Below are 24,032 nucleotides of genomic sequence, written 5' to 3' on the forward strand. Positions count from 1 at the left end.
TAAACTGCCATTTAGAGACAAAGCGTTATGAAATCGTTTGGAGGACGTTTTAATCTATGAAACTTGCAGGATGTTTTAATGGTATAAAGTCCTCTTATGTCAAAAGATCAAGGCAAATTTGATTTCTTATGTCATGACCTCTTTAATGTAGCAGTACGCCTTGTGTCGGTTTTTGTGAAGAATCAGTGCCTGAGTTTATTGCTGTTCCTATCAGATGCTCTGAGGAGGATCCTGTGTCAGGTGGGTTTGCAGCGAGGACCGGAGGGAGAGAACTCTTCTCTGGTGGACACGCTCATGCTCTGTGACTCCAAGATGTGGAAAGGTGAAAGAAAGAGTGTGCTGACATCAGCTCTACTGAGATACTGTAGGAATGGAGAAACACACAGCCCAGTGAATGCCATGAAAGCGTGTACAGATCACACTTTACCCCAAAATCAAAAGAAAAACAGATTAAGATGTTTAGCATTCTAGGAAAATGAAGCATATTTTAGGACAAGTGAAATTCATTTGGAGTATTTATTTGCATTTCATGACAAGACTGATTTCCCTTCCAAGTCTCATTACTGTCATGTCTGTACGTTTTACGTATTTATTCCCATTATTTTTAGTTGAGTGTCTTTCCATTCTCAGTGTTCTTGTAACACATTACATATAGTTACTACTGTATAGTAAACTATATATAATTAAAGCAACTAACCCTATAAAAAGTACATGTTGTTAATTAATATTGCTCAATACTTATGTACTTTAATTTATTATATACTTTAAAATGAAGTGCAACCATAATTTTTTGTTTGATTCCTGAACATGTTCTTAATGGGTTTTGTGAGATTCACCCAGTTAAGTTCTAATCTAAGTATCTAATCGTGTGTTTTCTGCAGGAGCGAGAAATGTTTACCACCAGCTCTTTATGAGCAGCCTTCTCATGGATACAAAGTACAAGAAGCTTTTCGCAATCCAGTTTGCGAAGGTAAGACTTCATTTACTATGGCACAGTCTTTATATTGACAGTAAACCCCATAAAGCCCCAAAAAGTGGAGAAAATTTAGCACATTTACCCACTAGAGTTTGCATTCTCATGATTACTGAGGAATGGGGGAAAAAAAGTAATTGCAACATTTTATCTCACTATTCTGAGAAAAGAAGTCAAAATTGTGAGATGTAAACTAGAGATAAAAATTCTGCCTATAAGCTAAAATTAAAACTTGCACTTGTGAGCTGTAACTTCAGGACTGCGAGATATGAAGTTGCAATTTTGACTTTTTCTCTGAATTGCAAGTTTATCTCCCTCAATTGATCTCTCTCTATATTATATGTAAACTCATAGTCTCTAGGAAAAAAGTCAGAATTGTGAGATAAAAAGTCACAAAACATATTTTAAATGGAGCAAATTCCACACACATTCCAGTGTAAGTGTGATACTGAAAATACAGTTTTTGTTTGTTTTTGCAAACTGGTGAAATTATTTTCTGTGGTAATCAACAAAATGTTGTAGATTAAACTTGCTGCATCATCAACTGAATTGGTGTTAGAATGTGCCAAGTTTGACACTTGAATATCCAGTTCACTTTCACTTCACACTCAGTTTGATTCAGCTGATCTGGGTGAGAGTTTGAGCAGCCATTCCCTGTTCAGTGAGGGGTATCGTCTCAGAGAGAGAGCATGTGTAAGACAGAGAGATACTATGACTTAGCGGAGCTGCTCTTGCGGTCTTTGATTCGCTGCCAGCTGCAGTCCTCTGACCAAGTCATGCTGTGACAGCAGGAAGTCTTTCTCTTAGAGTGCACTCTGAAGTAGGGCCTTGTGAAATCTGTTTTTATTATAATGTTTTTCTCAAATTTGTCCATTTTAGTATACATGGATTACATTTTTCTACTTAATAATTTAATAATTTATTACAAATAATTTAGAATTTTATTTAATAATACTTAAATACATTTAAATTAAGTTTTTTTTTTTTTTTTTTTATATATAACAATTTGGTCTTGAAACATGTTTTATTATTTTCAGAAGTTCTGTGTTGGTGGTGTTTTATTTATTTATTTAAAATTCTGATTTAAACTTTTAATGGAAAAATGTCTGTAATCAAATGAAGGCATAAAATATAGTTGGTTTAATTTTTTGAAACGTAATCAAATTAAAATCAAACACTTGCTTTTTATTTTTTGGAAAACAAAGTGCTGCAAAATTGAGTTTTACTGTTAAAATTAAAACTTGCAGGAAAAAATGGTCTGATTTTTTTAAAATAAAGATTTATTATTTTGATAAATATATTCTACTGTACAATAGTGATATATTTCTCTCTCAGTTTTATTGAGGTGGGTTGTCGTGAAGACCTTTTGGGTTTCTGTGAGTGTGTTTGATGATAGTTTTATCAAATGAAATGGCGAAATGCTGGTGAAGTGACTCTCAGAGCAGCTCTGGAGATGAAGTTCATGTGTTCAGGTCCTCGTATAATGAGACCATGGATGCTGAAAACACAAGCATTATGTGTTTTCAGAATGTGCAGTAAATGAAACGTAATCATTGTCAATATTGCGATATGATTTTAAGTGTACAGCCCTGCTTTTGCATAATTCAGTGATACTCCACATTATATGGTATTTTTTTATTTATTTCCACATTGCATAAACCATAGGGCCCTAACTCAGTTAGCTTAAACAACAACTAGAAAGTAAGAGTGTAAAGTTTAGCTTCAGCTCAAGTCCCCCGGCTCCACATGTGCCCCAGTGCCGCGGTGTAACTTCAAGCCGTATGTGCCAGACACAGAACAGAGTCGGGGGACGTAACTGCAGATGCCCCTGACCTGGAAGGTGAATATGCCCCATTCCCCCCTTCCCTTAGAGTTATCGGCGCCTCCAGACAGATTTTATGGAGGACGATCACGAGCGTGTAGTGTCAGTGACCTCTCTGTCAGTGCAGCTCTTCACCGCCCCCACTGTGGTGAGTACCGCCAATCCCACATACCTCTCCTCTCTCTTCTGCCTCTTTCTCCTCTCCCCTGCCTCCTTCACCACCGACCTGCAGAACTATGAGCGCTTGCAGAGCGACTACGTGAAGGACGACCATGACAGGGAGTTCTCCGTCACTGATCTTTCTGTGCAAATGTTCACTGTGCCTTCTCTGGTAAGTTTGTGCAGGGAGAGACGGCCTGCCGTGAGGAAGAGGCTTGTCATTTCGGGTTTTTGGTCTCTTCAGTTTTTCTTTTCACGCTTTCTCTTCCCTTTCCATTTTTCCTGTTTTCTTTTTACAATTGTTCATTCCTCTTTCCTTCCTTTTGGTTCCTTCCTCTTTCCTCTTTACTGTGATGCACTGAAATTATTATTATAAATTTTTTTTAATCAAAACTGAAATTTAAGTTTTCAGTTAGCCAAATACAAAAATAGTATAATCAATTAATAATCAGATTTATTTAGTAATCAACACTCAAAAAAGTAATTGTATGCAAATATAAAGTTGCACATAACTAACTTGAGAGAGTTTACAAGTTCTTTTTAATTTTCAATTTATCATAGAATTTGATAGGTTTTAGACTTTCATATCAAAAATAAAGCTTATTGTGATTATTGGATGGTATGCGTTTGGGATGGGCGATATCTTATCATTTGCGATGTACCGGTAAAAATTCTCCCCATGATAAGTATTAGTCTTCCCGTGATAACTATAAAGTCTAGTTGTTCACATTTCTGTGTGCGACTGTGCCGAGCAGCATCGCGGAAGGCGGATGTGAAATTGAGGAGTTTATTGCCACATGAGGAGCTCCTTCTACAATCTAAAACAGGTTTGGTCAGGGCTGTACAATGCACAAAAACATTGGTCTGAATATGTAGTACAGTAGCACGTGTGGGATACAGACTTGCATGTGTATGAGCCCGTTTACAAACCTGTTGTCCAAGAAAGAGATCATTTATTGACATTCTTTTTCTCTAAATTAACTTAATAACATAGTGTTTGAAATAACTTATTTTTGTGACCAGACGTGGTTTCATATTACAGAATGATAGCCTTTATCATTGTATATAATACTATGTTGATTAGCATTGCATTATAAATATACTTTCCTTATAAAAAATACCCAAGACTGCTTGAAGAACGCAGATAAACCATATATTTTTTTGCAATCGTATGTTTATTGTCTTCAAGTTTCATCAGTTAAAATCTCTGTTGTGCGTTTTATTCAGCGGAATTCATGGAGCATCTTCAGTAATATTACTTCTGCTATGGATATGTGTAGTTTCTGCGCAAGGGCGATTTCTGGCTTTGAGTATGAATTAAAATCATTGCATTACGTGTGTACTCGGTAATGCTCACAACACCCTATATTGTGTAAAAAATAGGAAAGATAATACTTTCCTCTAAAGAAACGGGATTCCCTGAATTATCGTCATCGATAAATACCAGAAATATTGTGATATATTTTTAAGCCCATATCGCCCGTCCCTAGTATGCATGCATCAAAAAATGTTTTAGAGAGTTTTGTTCATACATGAAACCGAAATTTGTAGATCAATTAAAATCAAGATATCAGTATTGTCCTAACGGTTGGCAGGTTTCTGTTGTAGCTTGACAGTCAAAATGCATCATTGGAGAAGTACTAATAAAACGTCAGTAAATTATTTAGTTTTGCCTATACCAAACATTTATTTCTGGCCGAATATTTTCGGTTGCTTCACTGCTCTTGTTTTCATACTCTTTGCTTTTCCACTTCCCTCCTCCTCTTTAATTTTTCTCTGCACTTCCACATCTGCTTTCTCCTCCCTTTCCTCCTTCATTTCCCTTGCCTTTGTTTTTGTGTTCTCTTCTGTCTCATCTTCTCCTCTCAATAAATGTGAAAAACAGCTTACCTCCAGCAGTCTGTCAGATGTGGCAGTGGTGTATGTGATATTTTCCAGGCGCGTATGTTGATCACAGAAGAGAACCTGATGACCACCATCATCCGCACCTTCATGGACCACCTCAGACACCAAGACCTGCAGGGCCGCTTTCAGTTTGAACGCTACACCGCACAACAGGCCTTCAAATTCCGCCGAGTCCAGAGCCTTATAGGAGACCTCAAGTAAGATACAGAGCATGTCCGCCCATTTCCACAGGAAGGAAGTCATATACTGTTATCTTTTTGTCTAAAATTCCCATTTCTCGAGATGCGTGTCATGATGCATTTCTCTTTGATGCAGGTATGTCCTGATAAGCCGTCCAACAGAGTGGACCGACCAGCTCAGGGACAAGTATCTGGAAGGTTTTGATGCTTTCTTGGAGTTGCTAAAATGCATGCAGGTGACATACCAATCTGATTTTAAGATTGTGAGTCATTGATATTTTAAATTGGGCACTGAAACAGCTGTGTGTGTCCTCTTTGCAGGGAATGGACCCAGTAGTGCGTCAGGTGGGGCAGCACATAGATATGGAGCCAGAATGGGAGGCAGCGTTCACCTTACAGATGAAGCTCACACATATCATCTCTATGATGCAGGAATGGTGTGCCAGTGATGTAAGTGCATGTTAGACACAGAGTCACTTTAGTACCCATAATGCACCATGGGGCCTTGATTTAAGTCTATTATTTGTCACATGTACAGGAGCGAGTGCTGATCGAAGCCTATAAGAAGTGCCTAAGTGCGCTGACTCACTGCCACAGTGGTTTCACCGATGGGGAGCAGCCCATAATGCTCAGCATGTGCGGCCACTTCGTCGACACCATCCGCTACTGCGTCTCTCAGGAGAAAGTCAGCATACACCTGCCTGTGTCCCGGCTTTTAGCAGGTCAGTCCAACATGGTTTCACACAGTGCAGCAAGGCTGTATGCATTCTGCAAAGTTTTGAGAATAAAATTTTCATTGTGTGCGTGTATGGAATATAAGAGATCACTTTTGAAATTGCAGTGGTTGATGGAGGTAACCACACCACATATTAACTGAACCGCAACTCTCTATCTTCCTGTTAGGTTTACATGCTCTGCTGAGCAAAATTGAGGTTGCCTATCGATTCCCTGAGCAGCTGCCACTGGTAAGTTTGGGGGTTTTGATTCATGAGAATTTTTGCAAAAGAGTCTTGGTGATTTCTGAGGCCTCATTTGTCTTTCACAGAGTGAACTGAGTCCACCCATGTTGATTGAGCATCCGCTTCGCTGCCTGGTACTCTGTGCCCAGGTGCATGCTGGGATGTGGAGAAGAAATGGCTTCTCTTTGGTCAATCAGGTAAGAAGCTCATAAATGTGTTTTTTTTTTTTTTTTTTTTTTTTTTTTTTTTTAATATATAGTCATGACATTATCAGTGTGATTGCTGGTGTTGATGCCTTTCATAAAATATATATATTTTTTTTCTTTTTTTTTTTTTTCTGTTTTTGCAGATCTATTATTATCACAATGTGAAGTGTAGAGTGGAGATGTTCGATAAAGACCTCAGCATGCTTCAGGTCAGTAGCGTGAAGATATTTCTTTCCAAAATTACTAACCAAAAAGCATTTAAGTCCAAGATGAAAACACAAATATTTGTTTATAATTTTACATAAATCTATTTTAGTTAAAAAAAAGAAAAAAGTGGATTGCATTCATTTTAATGAAAATATTTGTACTTCAATGTAATGTGCTAAATATATATATATAAAATATATTTTTAAAAAGGTCCTAAAGTTGTCATTCATTTAGCACTATTTTCTGAACCAATATTCTCAGTAATGTTTTGTGGAAAATAGTCCACAGTGATGGAAAACCTGATTATTTTTTTAAATAATTTTTTTCTGCCTTAAGCTATAGAAATATCTGTAGTCAATATGCATTTTTCCTAGTTAAAATGGCAGTTAAATACAAAAGGAGCCTTCAGGACAAGTTCAATCCTGTTATATTTGAAAATGTTGCACACTATCGTTTGTATATATATATATAAGTTTTTAATTCAGCACAGAGATAAAGCTCTGCTAAATATTGACCACAATTAAAAATAGGAGTAAGCTAATTTTTATCAGAAATAAATTGCTTTATACAATTTTTAAAGTATGTTAATGCTTATACACAAAATGATAATTTGACTGATATATCTCCCCAAACTTTGTCATCAGTTAACTGTGGAGGTGTCATTGAAATGCATTGGTTAAAGTGCTGAAACAATTGTAGCAATTGTAGAGAATCAAGAATCTATGACGTATATTAGACATCTGGATGACAGTTTGGCAGGAAAATGTGCTTATTTATCATGAAAACAAAGTACAAGAAACCTTTTAACACAATTTGATCCATTTTCTCTATGCCAAGAATAAGTTCTTATTCATGCTGTTTCTGGATCTAGGCTGGAGCTTCCATGATGGATCCAAACGACTTCCTGATGATCATGTTGAGCCGTTTTGAGCTCTATCATATCTTCAGCTCTGCAGACTGCAGGAAGAGATACAGCAGAGAGAATGCCAACAAGGTCTGCTTGCCTCCAAACCACTATTTGTCCCCATTTCTTTTGTCTTTACTTGATTTCTCTCTGCTTGCACTCATTTCTATTGCCAGTGAATTGTTTCTCTCTCTGTCTCTCAGGATGTGGTTCAGCAGAATAACACACTAATTGAGGAGATGCTGCATCTGGTCATTATGATCGTGGGTGAGTGAATATTTCTCAACACACGTCCTTTAAATGTGATACGGGTGTATTAAGTTTACTTGACACCATAGAAAAAAAAAATGAAACGTCTTTCATGCTTAGTTTGTTTTTCCCTGCAGGGGAGCGATACACAGCAGGTGTTGGTCAGGTGGAGTGCTCTGATGAGATAAGGCGGGAGATCGTTCACCAGCTATGCATTCGACCCATGGCCCACAGCGAGCTGGTCAAAGCCCTGCCTGAGAATGTAAGTCAAGTAATTATGTTGGCTTTGAAATCTGACAAAAAACAAAAAAAGCAAGCAAAGTTAAGCAAGTTGCTAGATGCAATCATTTTGAATGTGAACAGTATTAACCTTATTCCAGTAATTGTATAAAGCAGTTAATTTCTGCCATAAGGGAACCATCAAATTCTGTACAATTCCCATTCCTAATCATGGTCTGTATTAAACAGAGAATAGCTTTATAAACGATCTCTGTGCTGATATTACAACTTACAAATACACATGATAGTCACAAGATTAAATTTAATAAGGATTGGTCTTGTCGTAAAGTTCCTGTTGATCTAAATCAGGACAGATGAGCAGAACAGGTTTTTTATTATTATTTTTGACTGCCACCTAGTGGTAATTTGTGCTAATGAACTTTACACACCCTTCTGCACACAGGAGAATAAGGAAACCGGCATGGAGAGGGTCATCGACAGTGTGGCTTTGTTTAAGTGAGTGTCCTGAATAAAAGAGTGTTGTCCAAAGAGTTGAATTTGTCTGTGTGTAAGCCTGTGTGAATTGTGTCGTACAGGAAGCCTGGTGTGACTGGTAGAGGACTTTATAAACTCAGGCCAGAGTGTGCCAAGATGTTCAACCTTTACTACCACCATTACTCCAGAGCTGACCAGTCTAAGGTAACACTGCATTATTGAAATCGAAACTCACAAAGAACATCTGTTAAAATTGTTAAAACCTTTATTAATTTATTTAATTTTTTTGTCCATCAGGCTGAAGAGGCCCAGAGAAAAATAAAGAGGCAAAATGGGGAAGATTCAGGTACTAAATTAACACACACACACCCGTCCATTAGGTGAGGGCAAACAATTCAAACGTTTCACTCAGAAAAGCACATTGCGTAGTTAAAGTGGCTTGTTTCGTATTTATTTTATTAATATTTTTTTACATCTGTAGTTCTGAATCACTTTTTATTGACAAATTTTGAGAATATGGTGATATAAATTGGGCAGCAAAGAAAACATTCATAGCATTATGTTGGGCTGCAAAATTTTGGGGAAAAAATAGAATGATGTATATCTCTAAAAATAAAAAAATGTGTTTTTTTTTTTTTTTTATTTAAAAAGAAAAAAATCCTGGTTTGCTTTGCTTGTTTTTAAGGGTGCACAGTTTAATAATAATAATTCATTTTAAATAATTTAATGATTCATTAATAATTGTATTGTTGGTGTTGTTGTTACTTCTAGTATAACCAAATAAATGACTAAATACTAAAATATGTATTACTAAGATTTATTTTGTAATATTTCACAATGAAATTAAAATAAATTTTTACATTACAACTTGATCAAGCTTTTGTTTTGACGGAAGTCCGCAGGGGGCCTTTAAAGTTACTCTTTTGCTGATAAGTGCTTCTCCTTACAAGTACTGGAAGATGGTTGGCGCATGTTATAAGCGTTTTAATACAGGTTAGACCTCCATTTACTGCAAACCGAGAGGCTACAGGCACCAGTGGACAATGAGCTGCTTACACATGTATTTAATTAAATTGCAGTCTTTACTTGATTTAATTGATTACGTGTTTTGGTTTATTCTGATTAATTGTGCAGCCCTGCTCTTATGTGATGACAGTGCCAGTGTTAAAACTAATTTTCATATGTGTTTGTTATAGTTCTGCCTCCACCTGTTCTGCCTCGGTTTTGTCCGCTGTTTGCCAGCCTGGTGAACATACTGCAGTGTGATGTGCTTCTGGGAATTCTGGGAGCTGTGCTGCAGTGGGCGATGGAGTCCAGCGGGGGACACTGGTCTGAGTCCATGCTTCAGAGGGTACGTCTGTGTGTGAGGGGCAGCGAAAACCTTCGCAAACTGGACCTCTCTCTCATATAAGAGCATAATAGATTTTTGATAATTAGCATTAAGTCTTGCCCCAATGTATGATTTTCGAGTACTGCTCACTTGGAAAGTGTTTAAATCTCTGGATTATTCAAACTAGGCATTATTTTGTGGCTATTTAATATTTAAATGATTGTCAATTAATTTCCAGCAAAAGAAACTATCATGAATGCTATACAAATTTGCTTTTACCATGATGTTAGACATTGTTCTTGCCACGCACCCAAGTTAGAGCTCAGTATGAACATGTCCTGCAGGTGCTGCATCTCATAGGCATGGGCCTGGTGGAAGAACAGCAGCATCTCATCGGCAGCGCAGAAGATAATGATACCAACTTCAACTTCACTCTCAAAATCTCCAGTGTGTCTTTCTTTTGTCTCATACATACATACACACACACACCTCTCTGAGTCGAGCTGATCGATTCTCTTCATTGTAGGACCAGGTGAGGCTCCTGCTAACACTCCCAGTATCTTGGCTCTATTGGAAACCCTGCAGAACGCTCCTCATCTGGAGGTGCACAAGGACATGATCCGCTGGATCCTCAAGGTAAAGCTGATCCAAATCTCATTACAAAGCCACCTGTCGCTAGAATGAACGTGTAAATGTCTGAACTATCCAAAAGGGGGGAAGCAAAAAAATAATAATTGTTTGTTTTTTATTAGTTTATTTTATTGGTTAATTTAATGCTTTCTATTTAATTATTTATTTATTAGATTTTTATGTTTATTTGAACTTTAGTATTTTATTACATTCCTTTTTTTTATTAGATTTTTTGTTGTTGTTTTAGTGGTTTTTATTTATTTTGTTTTGGTATAATATTAATTTTAAATATATTTATAAATTGCATTATAATAATGTATTATGTGTAAGATTATCATGTTATTTTTGTTCATTTATTTTAGTGTTTTTTTTATTTGAGCTTTTTTGTTTTTCTTTTAGTTGTTTTTAATTGAATTTCTTGCTATATTTCTCTAGTTTAAATCTAAACATGAAAAAGGTGTTCATATTTTATATTACTCGTGTATCTGCAGACTGTGGCCAACATCAAAACCACGCGGGAGTGCACGGCCAGTGCGCCCCCTAGTGACAGCTCAGGGCACAGTCAAGAGGAGGTGAGCATAGGAAGCGTAACACGCTTGCATCATGATCCTTTATGCATTAAGTTGCATTGTTGTCTGACTGGATGTATGTGCAGACTGTGCGGGATAAAGATAAGGCGGAGCGGAAGAGGAAAGCAGAGATGGCGCGGCTCCGGAGGGAGAAGATCATGGCTCAGATGTCAGAGATGCAAAGACACTTCATCAACGAGAACAAAGAGTTGTTCCAGCAGAACCTGGAGGAGCTCGACCCCTCCACCTCCTCCACTCTGGAGCACAGGTACACACGCATCCCGCCGGATAATGCCACGGATCAAAAATGAGTTTCCTCTAATTTCTCTCTCTTTATAGCCCCAGTTCGTGTGATACTACACTGGTCTGTGTGGGTCCGCGGCGGTGGCATGCAGGCGGCAGTGAGAGGAGGCAGGTGGTGACGTGTATCCTGTGTCAGGAGGAGCAGGAAATCAGGACTGACGGCAAAGCCATGGTGCTCGCTGCTTTTGTCCAGCGCTCCACAGTTATGTCCAAAAACCGCAAGAGACCTCCACACAACCCAGGCATGTCTTTGTGTGTGTCTTTGGGTCATCATAGCATTTAAGTGCACTTTTGCTTTAATGAATGCATTGTGTTACAGATAAGTATGACCCTCTCTTCATGCACCCTGACCTGTCGTTCGGCACGCACACAGGCAGCTGCGGACACATCATGCACTCGCACTGCTGGCAGAGGTTAGAATCATCATGAAAAATGAGAAACACTTGCTTCCATATGCCGAAAAATCTGCTCTTCCTATCAGAGGAGCAAAATAATTGAACTGTAATTGCCTGCTTTTCAGCAGCCTTGGTTTCAGAATTATTTTTCTCATTTATTATGAAATTGTTTCCACCTGTTATAAGATTTAAACCATCAAAGAATCATGACAATGTTTTAACCCGTTAAGAGCATTATCTCTTAGTGCTGTAACATTTTAGAGTGTTTAGTGGTTACATAAGTGGTAGTATAAAACGTGCCGTAAACTGTTAAAACCCCTGTTAATACTTATCTAATCATATAGATTCATTAGTTATAACTCCACAAGCACAGTAGTTTTCAGCAGCACCCCCCCAAATTAAATCCAAGTTTTTCAATAGCAGTCATATAGGATATTCTATAGAAGTGTAACATACCATATCAGAAGTGTAAAATAAAGTATTGTAATGTAATATAAGTAATTTCATTTAAAAAATTGTAGACATTTTGATAAAGATAAAATTTACCCTATTTATTTTCTATTTTGAAAATGAATCACGATATAAAAACACTTATTTTACAGTGCAATTACAAAACTGATACATGCTTAAGTACTTTATTTATTTTATGGTATGAAATTTGTTAATAATTACAATAAACTCATAATTGTAATTTTATAATCATATTGAAGTCTAAGTAAATTAAATAAAATAAATAAATATCTATAATTAGTTTTTGGTTCTTGTAAAGAGTACGACCAAGGGTGAATACCCAGATTTTTCAAATTGTTTCCAAATTGTTCAAACCCTTGGTTAGCACCAAGTCTTCGAAGTCATTTTTTTCCTGCTTCTAAAGCTTTTTATTTTATTTTTATTTTTTGCACAAATGCACACCCCTGCAAAATGTCCACAGTGTCAGGTTTGTCATGTATTATTTATTTTAGAATTCCTTTGTTTGGTAACTGTATCTAATGTCTCCCCCTGCAGGTATTTTGAAGCAGTGCAGGCTAAAGAGCAGCGCAGGCAGCAGAGGCTACGTGTGCACACCAGTTACGACGTGGAGAACGGAGAGTTCTTGTGTCCACTCTGTGAATGTCTGAGTAACACAGTCATTCCTCTGCTGCCTCTTACAAAGACCAGCTGCAGGTACTGCAACAAACACACACTTGACTTTGACCTTCAGCTGCTACTTTTTTTCTTCTCTTTTTTAATTTTTAATTTGCAATGACACATTTTTGTAGGCCTGTGTGGATTATTACAGAAAATAAGATCAGTGACCAGCAAAAGTGCTAGAATGCTAACTCTCTTTCATGTTATAGCTTATAAAAAGTCAAACCTGCAGCACTCTATTGGTATAATACATGTGACCAAACTGTAATATATGAAGCTCTCACAGTGCAAGTAATAGATAATTAGTGTGACTTCTCAGATTAACACTCCACATGCAGGTGAATGAGTAAATGAACGGAGAGGATTGGCTGATTATGGACCGTGTTAGTGTAATACTCTCATCTGTAATAAATCGGGCATCCCCTTTGATCCTTTTGTGTGATGAGACTGAAAGCCCCACTCATATGAGCTCAGCACTGCTATTAATACACACCGCCACAGGCTAAGCACCCAGAGCACTTTATACGACAGTGTAGATGGTAAAAGATGTTATGAATGTTTTTCAAAACCTCTATGCACTTAACCCTAATTTGTCATTTCACTGCAAGTCATTTGGATAAAAGCATCTGCTAAATGACTGTTTAGTAAATCCATAATAATTAGTAATCAGTAAGTTACTTGGAATTTACTCCTATATTTACTATGGATGGGGCGATACACCTACCTCCCGATTCAATACTATCACGATACTTGGGTGCCGATACGATATGTATTGCGATTTTTTTTTTTTTTTTTTTTTTTTTTTTTTTTTTTTTTTTTTTTTTTTTTTTTTTTTTTTTTTTTTTTTGTTTTTTGTAAAAAAAAAATTTGAATTTAGATTCTACAAGTATTGCGATTCGATGTTGCGTTTTAAGTTGTTTTTTTTAACTCTTGACCATGGGAAAAAGTTGAATGATACATTTAATATACAGACTGTCAAAATAAAACAAAAAACACACATCTTAGCAGTTACTATTGCGATTCGATATTACAATTTATTGTGATTTTTATTTGTATTTTTTGCTTATTAAAGACTAGACAATGGAAAATAGTTGATTATACCCTTAAAAGAGACTGTATATGATGATTGAGTCATATTAACAAAAACAATGCATCACATCTTTCTAAACTTTTATTTCAGGAGCATAAAAAGTGTATATTTAATGTACCTTGAAACATGAAATTTTAAAGTACATGAATATAATAGTCAAACGTTCAACAAAATGAGCAGAAAAAACACTTTCTGAAATAAAATCAAGTGCTATGTTACTTTGCATACTGTTTCAGTCATGTTTTCCCGGCAGTTGGGATTCAAAACGTGAAGGTGCACAGAGAATTCTGGAAGAGGTTTGATCCTCTTCCTCCATCATGGTTTTGCTTTAAACGTATATGACGTCATCTAATGCAGCGGCACTGCGCACGCAGACCGATCGTTGTATGACATCAAAGCACCGCGAGAGCTACAGACAGCAGATGGCTCCGCATGCATGATTTTAAAATTTTTTTCCACCCCAAATATTTATGAATGTTTCATGAATGAGACCCATTGTGTGGATTTCCCCACAGATTTTGCAACGGGTTCAAGTTGAATTCAAGTTGTCACTTGAATTCGTTACATTGATCAACAGAAAGCTGCTTTGTATGGAAGTGACTTTTGTTGAGATGTGCTTCAAACATCATTCATTTCACAGCTTCATTTATGACAATGGACCTTTTTGCCTAATGTGACTGCGCATCTGTTGCATGATTTTTGTCTTTTTCTATTAAAATATGGGGCATTGGATGGATTTGATTGAGTGTTTGTGTTTGTTGCAGCTCTGAACAGCCTGATCTGAGCCAGTGGTTGAACATCACATCTCTGCAGATGAAAGCCCTGCTCTCTGCTCACAGGAAGGCCAAGGCTGCAGATGCTGATGGTGTTAATATGGATGGTGTTAATGACTGTCCTCCACCTGATGGCTTCAAACTGGACTACACTCCAAAGTAAAACTACATACCAGTCATTTATAGTTCCACTACACTAAAGCATCCTTGTTAAAAATCATCTTTAATAAAACACTTTTCTTTCTGTCAGGAACCCGTACTCAAGCACCATAAAGGAGATGTTGACCACGTTTGGGACAGCTACATATAAAGTGGGTCTTAAAGTGCACCCAAATGAGCAGGACCCCCGCGTGCCAATAATGTGCTGGGGCAGCTGTGCCTACACCATTCAGTCTATAGGTAAGTCCAAGAATGTGTTGAACTAAAATGCATAATACTGGTCAGTAAATCAGTGCCAAAACATTTGAAACCATTTCCTCTAATAATGTAAAGAATTAGAATTCCAACTACCATGGGAAAACCTGCAATTATCAGGGAGCTTTTAAAATTGTGATTCTTACCTTCATAATATATGCAGGTCTATTTTGATCTGGATACATATTTTTGAAAAAGATATAGTTTTTAATACAGCAACCAAACTTTGCAAATGAGAGAGAAACTTAAAAAGGTCACCTAATGCATTATGCAGATTTTTTTTAAAACGTATAGCTTAGATGTATCTAAAAAAAAATGTATTTAGCCTCTTTCTCATGTCTCACATACTTTTGAGACTGAATCGTTTATGAACATGAATATGCATGCATATTGATGAACCATTGTAGCTTAAAAATTCATTAAATTTTAGATTTCATCTAAAAGTGAAAATTTATCCAACTAAACAATCTAAAGTAGTAATTATGTTTTGACAAAGGAATATTTAATAATGTCAAAGCAATGTAATTAGGTCCATTGATTTCAGTCCTAATAATAGTAACTTTCAAATGTTATGTTCTTATGTACATATTTCATGTAATGATATCCAAATATGGATAAATATTTTAAAAATATATTTTTCTTACTTTACAGCAGTGTTTTTTTTTTTCTGTAATTCATGCAAAATTTGAAATTTCTGAATTGTATAATTAGTAAAATGTAGTAATGACATGGTGATAACGTGGTAACATTAAAAACTTTGAAATTTCTGCCCATTCACTAATTAAAAAGTTATTGTTCTGTTTTAAATTTAAATTCAACTTATATTCCATTGTCCAAATGGACCCAGGGATGTGCAAAAAAAGTAAATATTGAATGCATTTCAATATTTCCATTCAAACAGAGAGATTGCTGGTGGATGAAGAGAAGCCTTTGTTTGGAAGTTTACCATGCAGACAGGTAATCAACCACATTATGCACACTATTGAATATTTATTTGAATTTCTAATGGAAATCAGTGAATAGCTGGCCCTATTCAAGTGGTCTCTTAAATCTTTACTCTTGTTTGATTTGTTTGATAACCCAAATGTTTTGTGCATGCAGGATGACTGTTTGAGTTCTCTGACTCGGTTTGGCTCGGCCTGCTGGACCGTCTCTTCTCCTGCCACTGTACAGAATCACTTTATTAGGCTCTTAGCAGGTAACAAGCGCTACAGTCTCTTACCACAAGTAGTTGTTCAGGCATGAATCAATTATTATGAGAAATGAATGACAACTCCCACCTCATTCATATGAACATCTGTGTTGATTCAGCCCTTGTTCCTGATCCTCGGGTGGAGAATACATTGTGTATTCTGGACATAGACATGTTTCACTTCCTGGTAGGCAAAAATTTAATAACTCCGTTTAAGTTGATACATTGGCAGCATTTCTTCAACGTATCTTGTTCACAACAAAAACTGCATGTATAAAAGTGCCTACTCAGACTCAGCCTGTTGTTTGGAAATGACCTCTGACCTCAGTTAACGTGTGTGACAGGTGAGCTTGGTGTTGTCCCATCCAGCGGTTTTCTGTCTGGATTCCTCAGGGCTGAGCGCAGACACTGCACAACTGCACTTTCTGCATCTTGTCACAGTTGCTCACATAGTCCAGATCCTCCTAACCTCTGTACCAGGTGAGAGCCTCATCCTTCCCCTTCACAAGCAGCCACATGACCATAGAGACTTCATAAATGATTTTGTTGACTCCTGTGCGCCATCAGAGGAGGTGCAGATGGAGCAGGAGAGTGGAGGAGCAGAGAGGGAAGAGGAGGAGAAAGTGTGTATGCTCTACAACACACTCAGGACGCATCTGAGAAGGTGAAAGCTCACACACACATCTGCCAGCCACAGTGTGACGGACTTTATAATTTATATAGTTACATCATTTCATGACAAAATCAAATGAAACAAATACTAAATTAATCCCATTTTACAAACATCAATATGTTTTGCTTTGTTAGCAATGTTCTCGCCGAGAACTGAGATACTTTTGTCAAATTAAATGCTATTTTGTCTTAATATGTTGAAGGGATGCGCTTATTGTCCATATCACAAAGAATTTTGTGTAAAATGATCTCTGGTAAACATGATGTGAAACCAGTCTAATCATACGACTCAAATTTCTTAGTTTGTATCACTGTTCTGGGGTCATAGTTTCATTTCAGTTCTGTAAAGAGATCAAAAGCAACCGCCAAGACCTTAAAATTTATATTTGAAATGAATGCTGTTATTTTGAACTTTCTATTAACCCTAGAATCCTTAAAAAATATATATTTCTGTTTCCACAAAAATATTAAGCAGCACATCTGTTTTCAACATTGATATTAAGCAATATTTCTAGAGCAGCATATTAGAATGATTTCTGAAGGATCATATGACACTCAAGTCTGGAGCAATGATGCTGAAGAGTTCAATTTTGCATCACAGGAATAAATTACATTTTAAATGATAATAAAATGCAAATGTTTTTAAATCTTTTCAATGTTTTCAAATAAATTTGAGCATAAGAGACTTCAGAATTTCAAAATCTGCCAAATCTGTATGATGAAGATAATATGTGCTGTATACTATATACAGTGCACAGCATAAATAAGTACACCCCCTCTGAATAAATATAAAAGATGTATTTTCTTAATGATCACTACTATAATTAATGGAAAGATGGTAAAATGTAAATGTATTAAACATATACTTAATAAAAAACAACAAAACATATGCCAATATTTTCTGTAAGATAAGTAAATTAGCCAATTTAGTTTAAATGAAGGATTGCAGAAATGAGTACACCCTAGATTTAATTCAGCAAATGTATAATATTCTAGTAGTTAGTATGCCTCCAGAACTTTAAGTATACTGCTCTGACCCTTCTTGGCACTGAGTGTACAAGTTCATGACAAATCGGTCCTGTTTAACTCCTGGAGGACGACCTCCTTAAATGCTCTGGTCTTTAATGGGGAGTTTTGCTCAGCTCGTCTCTACAGAATCCCCCACAGCTGCTCAAGAGCATTAAGATTGCGTGAAATACATGTCCACTGAAGGGTTTTCTCCTTGGGAGAATGAATATCTTCATTGTCATGCTGAAAAAATGCCCAATAATGCATTCAGTACTCACTCATCCCTATATAAAAGCTTTACTACCACTGAATGTCGCTGTGGGTACCAAGCACTTCTCAGTGTACTCCTCCTCTAGCAACACCAGAACATTTTGGATTCTTTTGGATCCAAAATGATTGACTTGATCTCTTGAGACCAGAGTATGGATTCCCAGAAGTCGTCATTTCAGGAGCGTGTACTCATTTTTGCAACAACATTTTATCACTTTGATAATCTTATTTTGCTGAATAATTTTGACATTTCTTTGTTAATTGATCAAGCAGGCTTGTTGGAGCATTATATCGCCAACGAATCCTAACATGTCATATAAGTAAAGAGTAATTGCTTAATTTAAGTTTTAGAGGGGGTGTACTCATTTATGCTGTGCACTGTAAATATTGTCGCTGTCAGAGATCTATGATTTCAAGATGAAAAATGAAAATAGTTTCACTTCTACTAGTTTTGTATGACCCTAATCTGAAAGCTGTATGTGTTTCAGCGGTCTGCATGAGGTGAACTCAGGCTGGCATCTGTGGCACTGTGTGAAAGCTGGAATCCTGCCTTATCTGAGGGCAGCCGCTCTGTTCTTCCACTATCTCAATGGAGCTCCAGCACCACCCGAGTTACATAGTAAATGACTCAAGCATTACATGCGTTTTACTGGCTCACTCTCCCTTTTGCTGTATCATTTCTAATGCTGACTGTGTGTTCAGCTCTAGGTGTGGGTGAATGGGAGGCTCTGTGTGGATACCTGTGTCTGCCCTCCAACCTGCTCCAGCTCTTCTACAACAACCGGGAACTCATGGAACCTCTGCTGCACGGGTAACGGTCACTATCTAGCAAAGCATCTCTGAAAGCTGTGACATAATGATCAGATGTTAGTTGAATAAATTGTGGTGTGATGTGGTGCTCTGCAGGTGGTGCTCTCATCCAGGTGTGCTGCAGGGTCTTCAGAGCAGCGTGGCTCTCATCAGGTCTGTCCCGTTCCTCAACACTCAAGAGTTCACTGCAGCCGATGCTCAAGTGTTCACCATTCTTCTATTTCCTATTTTAGGTTTCCTAGAGAGTCCAATCATCTCATTGAGCTGCCGGGCGACTACAGCGCCCTGATTAACCAGGCCTCCAGCTTCACGTGAGTCACCTCTGTCTTATAAATCAAATGCGATTAATAGCTAAGACCCGTCAGCTCTCTACTGAGTCATACACTCCTGGTTCTGTGAATCAAATGATCTATTGATCCTGGTGGTATCTAGGTGTCCTAAATCTGGAGGGGACAAGTCTCGCGCTCCTACTCTGTGTCTGGTGTGTGGTGCTATGCTGTGCTCTCAGAGCTACTGCTGTCAGACTGAGCTGGAAGGAGAGGATGTGGGCGCATGCACTGCACACACGTTCGCCTGCGGAGCCGGAGTCGGCATCTTCCTCAGGTTTGTGCATGTGTTGATTTAAAATCAAATTAATATAACAGGCAAATTATGAAAGGGATAAGGTACAGTTTTCATTGGGTTTCCCTTTTGTGTCTGGTCCTGATGTTTATTTCGTGATTTCAAAAAATACATTTATCCCACATTACACGGCTACTGTGCAAATGAATAAATTATGATAATTGATTTGAGTTCAAATTATTTAATGTGGAAAGAAAGTGCTAGGAAAAAGAAGTTCGAAAATGCTGAGCGATGGTATACTGTTTTCATACATTCCAACACACCCATGCTACTGGAGGCGGGGTGTAGATTAGTGTAAACATGTCACGACTAGGGCTGCAACAACTAATCTATAAAATCGATTATTATCATCGACAACGATTCTCATTATCGATTAGTCGGGTCTGCCCACAGTGCACATCCAATGTCAGCCGGCCACGTCAAATTATAGCACTGAATAACGCATTTCTATGGACAAAATGCATCTAAGAATAGTGGAGGAAACAGAATCAGATGCTGCGGGAGAAGTATGTGATCCAAGCTGCCCAAAACATGAGAATTCTTTATTTTAAGCTTTAAGCTAACTTAATGCATCAGCGTAATAGCTTGCCCTGTCAGGCGCTTTGACAGATCGCAGGATCACAGAACTCGCTCCTCCACTGTGAATAAATCGCCATCCGAATCCATGAGTTTTATCACTCATGTGTTTTATCAGGTGCTATGTAAATACATTTTTACAGACGTCCATATGAGAAACAATTACTTTCCGAATCGGGCTTTAGTAAGTACTAAATTTGACACAGAACAAAATTTTGCAACCATTGTTTAAAAAAAGTATAGTAGTAGTAGGTTATGTGGCCATCTTTTCACCTACTGTTTTATGAATGCCATGAATTTGAACATGCTACTTATTTCACATACTGTTTTTTTGTTGAATATACAGTAGTGGTGTGAATCGTCACTAGTTTCATGATTCGGTCCGATTACGATTATCATGTCAGTGATTCGATTGACTGAAATAACAGCGAGTGGAATCTAGGGGTGTGGTATTATATATTATATTATATATTCTGTGGTGGTCAGTTCACACAGTTAGAAATTAATCTTTTTCAATAAGCTCACATCCATTAAATAACATTAATAGATACAACCTTTGATTTTAATAATGTATTAGACAATGTTGTAATCGGCATTAACTACAGGTATTAAATGCTTGGTCCCACTTTATATTAGGTGGCCTTAACTACTATGTACTTAAATTTAAATTAATAATTTAGTACAATGTAATGATTGTGTACATACATGTTTTTACATTGTACTTATATTTTTAAAAAATACCTATATGTAATTACATCTGTAATTAATTTCTGTAATTACATTTATAATTACACTGTTGACCCACCCCTTACACCTTAACCCACCCTAAAACCTACCCATACCACCAAACCTGTCCCTAACCTTACCCGTATCCCACCTCAATAGCAGCAAAAGTGTTTTGCAATACAATATGAACACAATAAGTACATTGTACTTATTTTTTGATGTAAGTACATAGTAGTTAAGGCCACCTAATATAAAGTGTGACCAAATGCTTAATGTATTTTTCATTGTAAGTGTGTTAACTAATGTTAACAAATCAAACCTTTTTGTAAAGTGTTACCAAATTTACTAGCAATTTTTAATCAAAACATTTTTCAATGTAAATCCTGCACCAGTTCTTTTCAAAGCAGGCTTTATTTATTGAACATTGGTCATATTGCTTTTAGCTCAGGGCTGTCCTGGAGAGTTTAGCTCCAACTTGCCTCAACACACCTGCATGGAACTTTCTAGCATGCCAAGTAAGAGCTTGATTAGATGCTTTAGGTGCGTTTAATTAGGGTTGGAGCTAAACTCTGCAGGACACCGGCCCTCCAGGACCGAGTTTGGACAGCCCTGCGTTTAGCTGCTGTTTCGTAAATGCGTTAGTTACAGTGCTGTTACCATTGATTATTTTAGACAGTCACTTTGTCACGGCCTTCAATGGTGGTCAAATCACTGTATCTCAACCTCGTGGTTTTTTGCGTTGTTGTCAGAAGGCTTTCATTTGTATATGTTTCTGTCAGGGTGCGGGAAAGTCAGGTCCTGTTCCTGGCTGGCAAAACTAAGGGCTGTTTTTATGCTCCCCCATACCTGGACGACTATGGGGAAACAGACCAAGGGCTAAGGTACGCCTCTATCTCCGATATTTCATGCACATGATTATTTCTGACAATCGTGTGACATCAAGTGTTGTGTTTTGTCCTTTTTTAGACGGGGAAACCCATTACACTTGTGCCAAGAGCGCTACAGGAAGATCCAGAAGCTGTGGCGCCAGCACAGCATCACAGAGGAGATCGGCCACGCTCAGGAGGCCAATCAGACTTTGGTGGGCATCGACTGGCAGCACCTGTGAAGTTATGTTGCTTTCTCACACCTTCGCCCCACCCTTAACGCATAAGGGGACCCGCACAGCAGAGCTAGAGGTTGCCAAGGTGTCACCAAGGTCTCTTGCTCTTCCTCCACCCCTTTCTCCATCTTTCTGACAGTGGATGAATGCATGACTTTTTTTTACTTTTTTTGGGGGGAGATTTTTCTATTCCCATTTTCTTTTAAATATGATATAAATACATATTTAAAAAGACATATAGCCAAGGTATTGAACCCCAACAATATGGGTTCCTTCGCAAAACATATATTCTTCATAGGAATGCTATTTAATTTCTTCAAGTAATATTAAATTATTTTCAAGGTATTTTGCTTAAATATATAGGTTTCGTAAGACAGTTCTCTTATCGCTTGGGAATTGACCGGTGGTGCTGCCCTTCAAGACCGGTGGTGTATCCTACAGGTGGATAGCGCCACCTGTAGGATACACACCATCCTCTCTGCCCCCGTCATCTCCAATGCTCCAATACATTGTTTAAGGCCACCTAATTAACGTTCTGTTTGTCTGGGTTGTGTATGTGTTTGTGCGACTGGGTTTTTACGTACAGGTGTTTAGTTGGTATGTTTCTAATATGATGGATTTCTAAGGTGGTCCATTTTTATGACCGTTTGTTTCTCGTTCTTTTGTGATGCGTATTATTTGTGTGTTTCTTGCGGCTGTGTTGTGTGCGACCTTGATCTATGGAATCATGCTTTCCATGAACTGAACATGAATTCCACTCTTACACAATGATTTTGACGTGTGTGCCGTGTGTTGTGATTTTGGACATATTGTTTCTTGATACTGCTGCACATTTTCTCAGCAGTAATGGATGCAGAGTTGCATATCCTTAATTCAGTTTCCACTTTGGTCTGCTTTAGACTGTTGGTTTTTCTTTATAGTGGCCTTGGCTTGGGGCTTTAGTCCAAATCAAAAGTTTTATTTGTCAGTGACGCATTAAAACACGCCGTTGCTTCTTTCAGAAACAAGTTTTCATGTCTCGCGCAATTCAGATGAAAAGCCTGTTTCTAATGCGGTGAGCATATTTCCTGAGACACTTCCAGTGGCTGCAGCAGTGTATTACATCACAAACTGACTTGTTAATATGTGAATTCTTGTATAAATGGGTACATTGTACTATATTGTAAAACATTAATGAAATAAAAAAATAAAAGACTTTGTGTTGTTTTGCATGTAATGTATTTGTGAATGAGCTGATTATCCATCAGTGTTTTTATGCAGTGAAGTAACTGTTGTGTTCCAGAACAGCTAGGCTTTTTGCCTCATGTAGGCTAAAGTGTGACCTATTTTTCTGGCTACAATTCTTCTTAACTGTGCTCCAGTTCTGTCCTGATCTCTTGTTCATCCAGGAACGCTGCAACAAAGAGGATTCGATCCAGAGTTCAAGCCACTGTCCAGCTCACTGACTAGTCTTAGACCAGGTTTTGACTAAGTCAGTTCCTCAAAAGTAATTGTGTTCGAACTGAAAATATAATTTGTGAACTACTGAATTATTATTTGGTGGTATAATTGTTTGTGGGCCATTCCACCGAATGGGTGCCATTTCTGTCCCCAGTACATTATAGGTACAAACATGCAAGAAATCAACTATAAAATACATTTTATTATTAAGCAACATTAATCTAACTGCAACTTTAAAATATCTAATTCGAAAAGTTAATGACAATATAGCATTTGTGCATGTCCCCGGTGTCTTAACGCTGCTTTTTAACATGAAATATGTTTAAAATCGTTCAGAAATCCTTTTTAATTTTGCATTTTTGTGTACCATATACCATCTGTGCTTTAAATACATTTGTTTCAAAATAGTTATATTTTGGATGAAATACACTTTTTAGTCGTGTCCCCAGATTTTCACTCAGTCCCTAACACCTTTCCTCCTCCACAAGACACATTTTCAACATATTGCAGCATCTGGATCTTCTGAAGGCAATGAAATGACCAAAAGACATTTTCTTTATATTTGATGCTATTGTAACTAGGGCTGGGTATCGAGTTCGATACTTTTTAGGAACCGACCGAATTGCCTCGATACCACCGAGTATCGAAAAACGTCTTGCCGTTCGGTACCAAATTTCGATACCTAAGGGGTTAATCTCATCACCGT

General features: G+C 37.4%; 1 protein-coding gene across 6 annotated transcripts in view; it reads left to right on the top strand.

The window, feature by feature from the left end:
* LOC306882840 (E3 ubiquitin-protein ligase UBR2-like) overlaps window positions 1-23,099 on the top strand; it is a 33,680-nt gene extending 10,581 nt beyond the window's left edge. For 2 of the 6 annotated variants that reach the window (XM_079437784.1, XM_079437783.1), the window contains exons 9-46: window positions 215-322; window positions 882-970; window positions 2,845-2,943; window positions 4,893-5,056; window positions 5,175-5,274; window positions 5,360-5,488; window positions 5,577-5,760; window positions 5,942-6,003; window positions 6,084-6,194; window positions 6,347-6,412; window positions 7,282-7,404; window positions 7,518-7,581; window positions 7,701-7,825; window positions 8,246-8,298; window positions 8,379-8,481; window positions 8,575-8,623; window positions 9,474-9,628; window positions 9,952-10,054; window positions 10,134-10,243; window positions 10,729-10,809; window positions 10,893-11,074; window positions 11,146-11,351; window positions 11,429-11,522; window positions 12,510-12,668; window positions 14,487-14,654; window positions 14,746-14,894; window positions 15,811-15,866; window positions 16,011-16,107; window positions 16,221-16,288; window positions 16,446-16,581; window positions 16,669-16,765; window positions 18,540-18,670; window positions 18,754-18,862; window positions 18,958-19,014; window positions 19,095-19,172; window positions 19,294-19,464; window positions 21,564-21,665; window positions 21,751-23,099. In XM_079437784.1, coding sequence (XP_079293910.1) covers window positions 215-322; window positions 882-970; window positions 2,845-2,943; window positions 4,893-5,056; window positions 5,175-5,274; window positions 5,360-5,488; window positions 5,577-5,760; window positions 5,942-6,003; window positions 6,084-6,194; window positions 6,347-6,412; window positions 7,282-7,404; window positions 7,518-7,581; window positions 7,701-7,825; window positions 8,246-8,298; window positions 8,379-8,481; window positions 8,575-8,623; window positions 9,474-9,628; window positions 9,952-10,054; window positions 10,134-10,243; window positions 10,729-10,809; window positions 10,893-11,074; window positions 11,146-11,351; window positions 11,429-11,522; window positions 12,510-12,668; window positions 14,487-14,654; window positions 14,746-14,894; window positions 15,811-15,866; window positions 16,011-16,107; window positions 16,221-16,288; window positions 16,446-16,581; window positions 16,669-16,765; window positions 18,540-18,670; window positions 18,754-18,862; window positions 18,958-19,014; window positions 19,095-19,172; window positions 19,294-19,464; window positions 21,564-21,665; window positions 21,751-21,892 — 4,280 coding nt within the window. In that variant the 3' untranslated portion in view covers window positions 21,893-23,099. Of the gene's footprint in view, window positions 1-214; window positions 323-881; window positions 971-2,844; window positions 3,127-4,892; window positions 5,057-5,174; window positions 5,275-5,359; window positions 5,489-5,576; window positions 5,761-5,941; window positions 6,004-6,083; window positions 6,195-6,346; window positions 6,413-7,281; window positions 7,405-7,517; window positions 7,582-7,700; window positions 7,826-8,245; window positions 8,299-8,378; window positions 8,482-8,574; window positions 8,624-9,473; window positions 9,629-9,951; window positions 10,055-10,133; window positions 10,244-10,728; window positions 10,810-10,892; window positions 11,075-11,145; window positions 11,352-11,428; window positions 11,523-12,509; window positions 12,669-14,486; window positions 14,655-14,745; window positions 14,895-15,810; window positions 15,867-16,010; window positions 16,108-16,220; window positions 16,289-16,445; window positions 16,582-16,668; window positions 16,766-18,539; window positions 18,671-18,753; window positions 18,863-18,957; window positions 19,015-19,094; window positions 19,173-19,293; window positions 19,465-21,563; window positions 21,666-21,750 lie in introns of all 6 variants that reach the window. The other 4 variants (XM_079437780.1, XM_079437781.1, XM_079437782.1 and 1 more) reach the window with 2 other exon arrangements.
* Window positions 23,100-24,032: the final 933 nt, after the last annotated feature.

Source organism: Barbus barbus, assembly GCF_936440315.1.
Source record: "Barbus barbus genome assembly, chromosome: 16".
NCBI classification, from domain to species: Eukaryota; Metazoa; Chordata; class Actinopteri; order Cypriniformes; family Cyprinidae; genus Barbus; species Barbus barbus.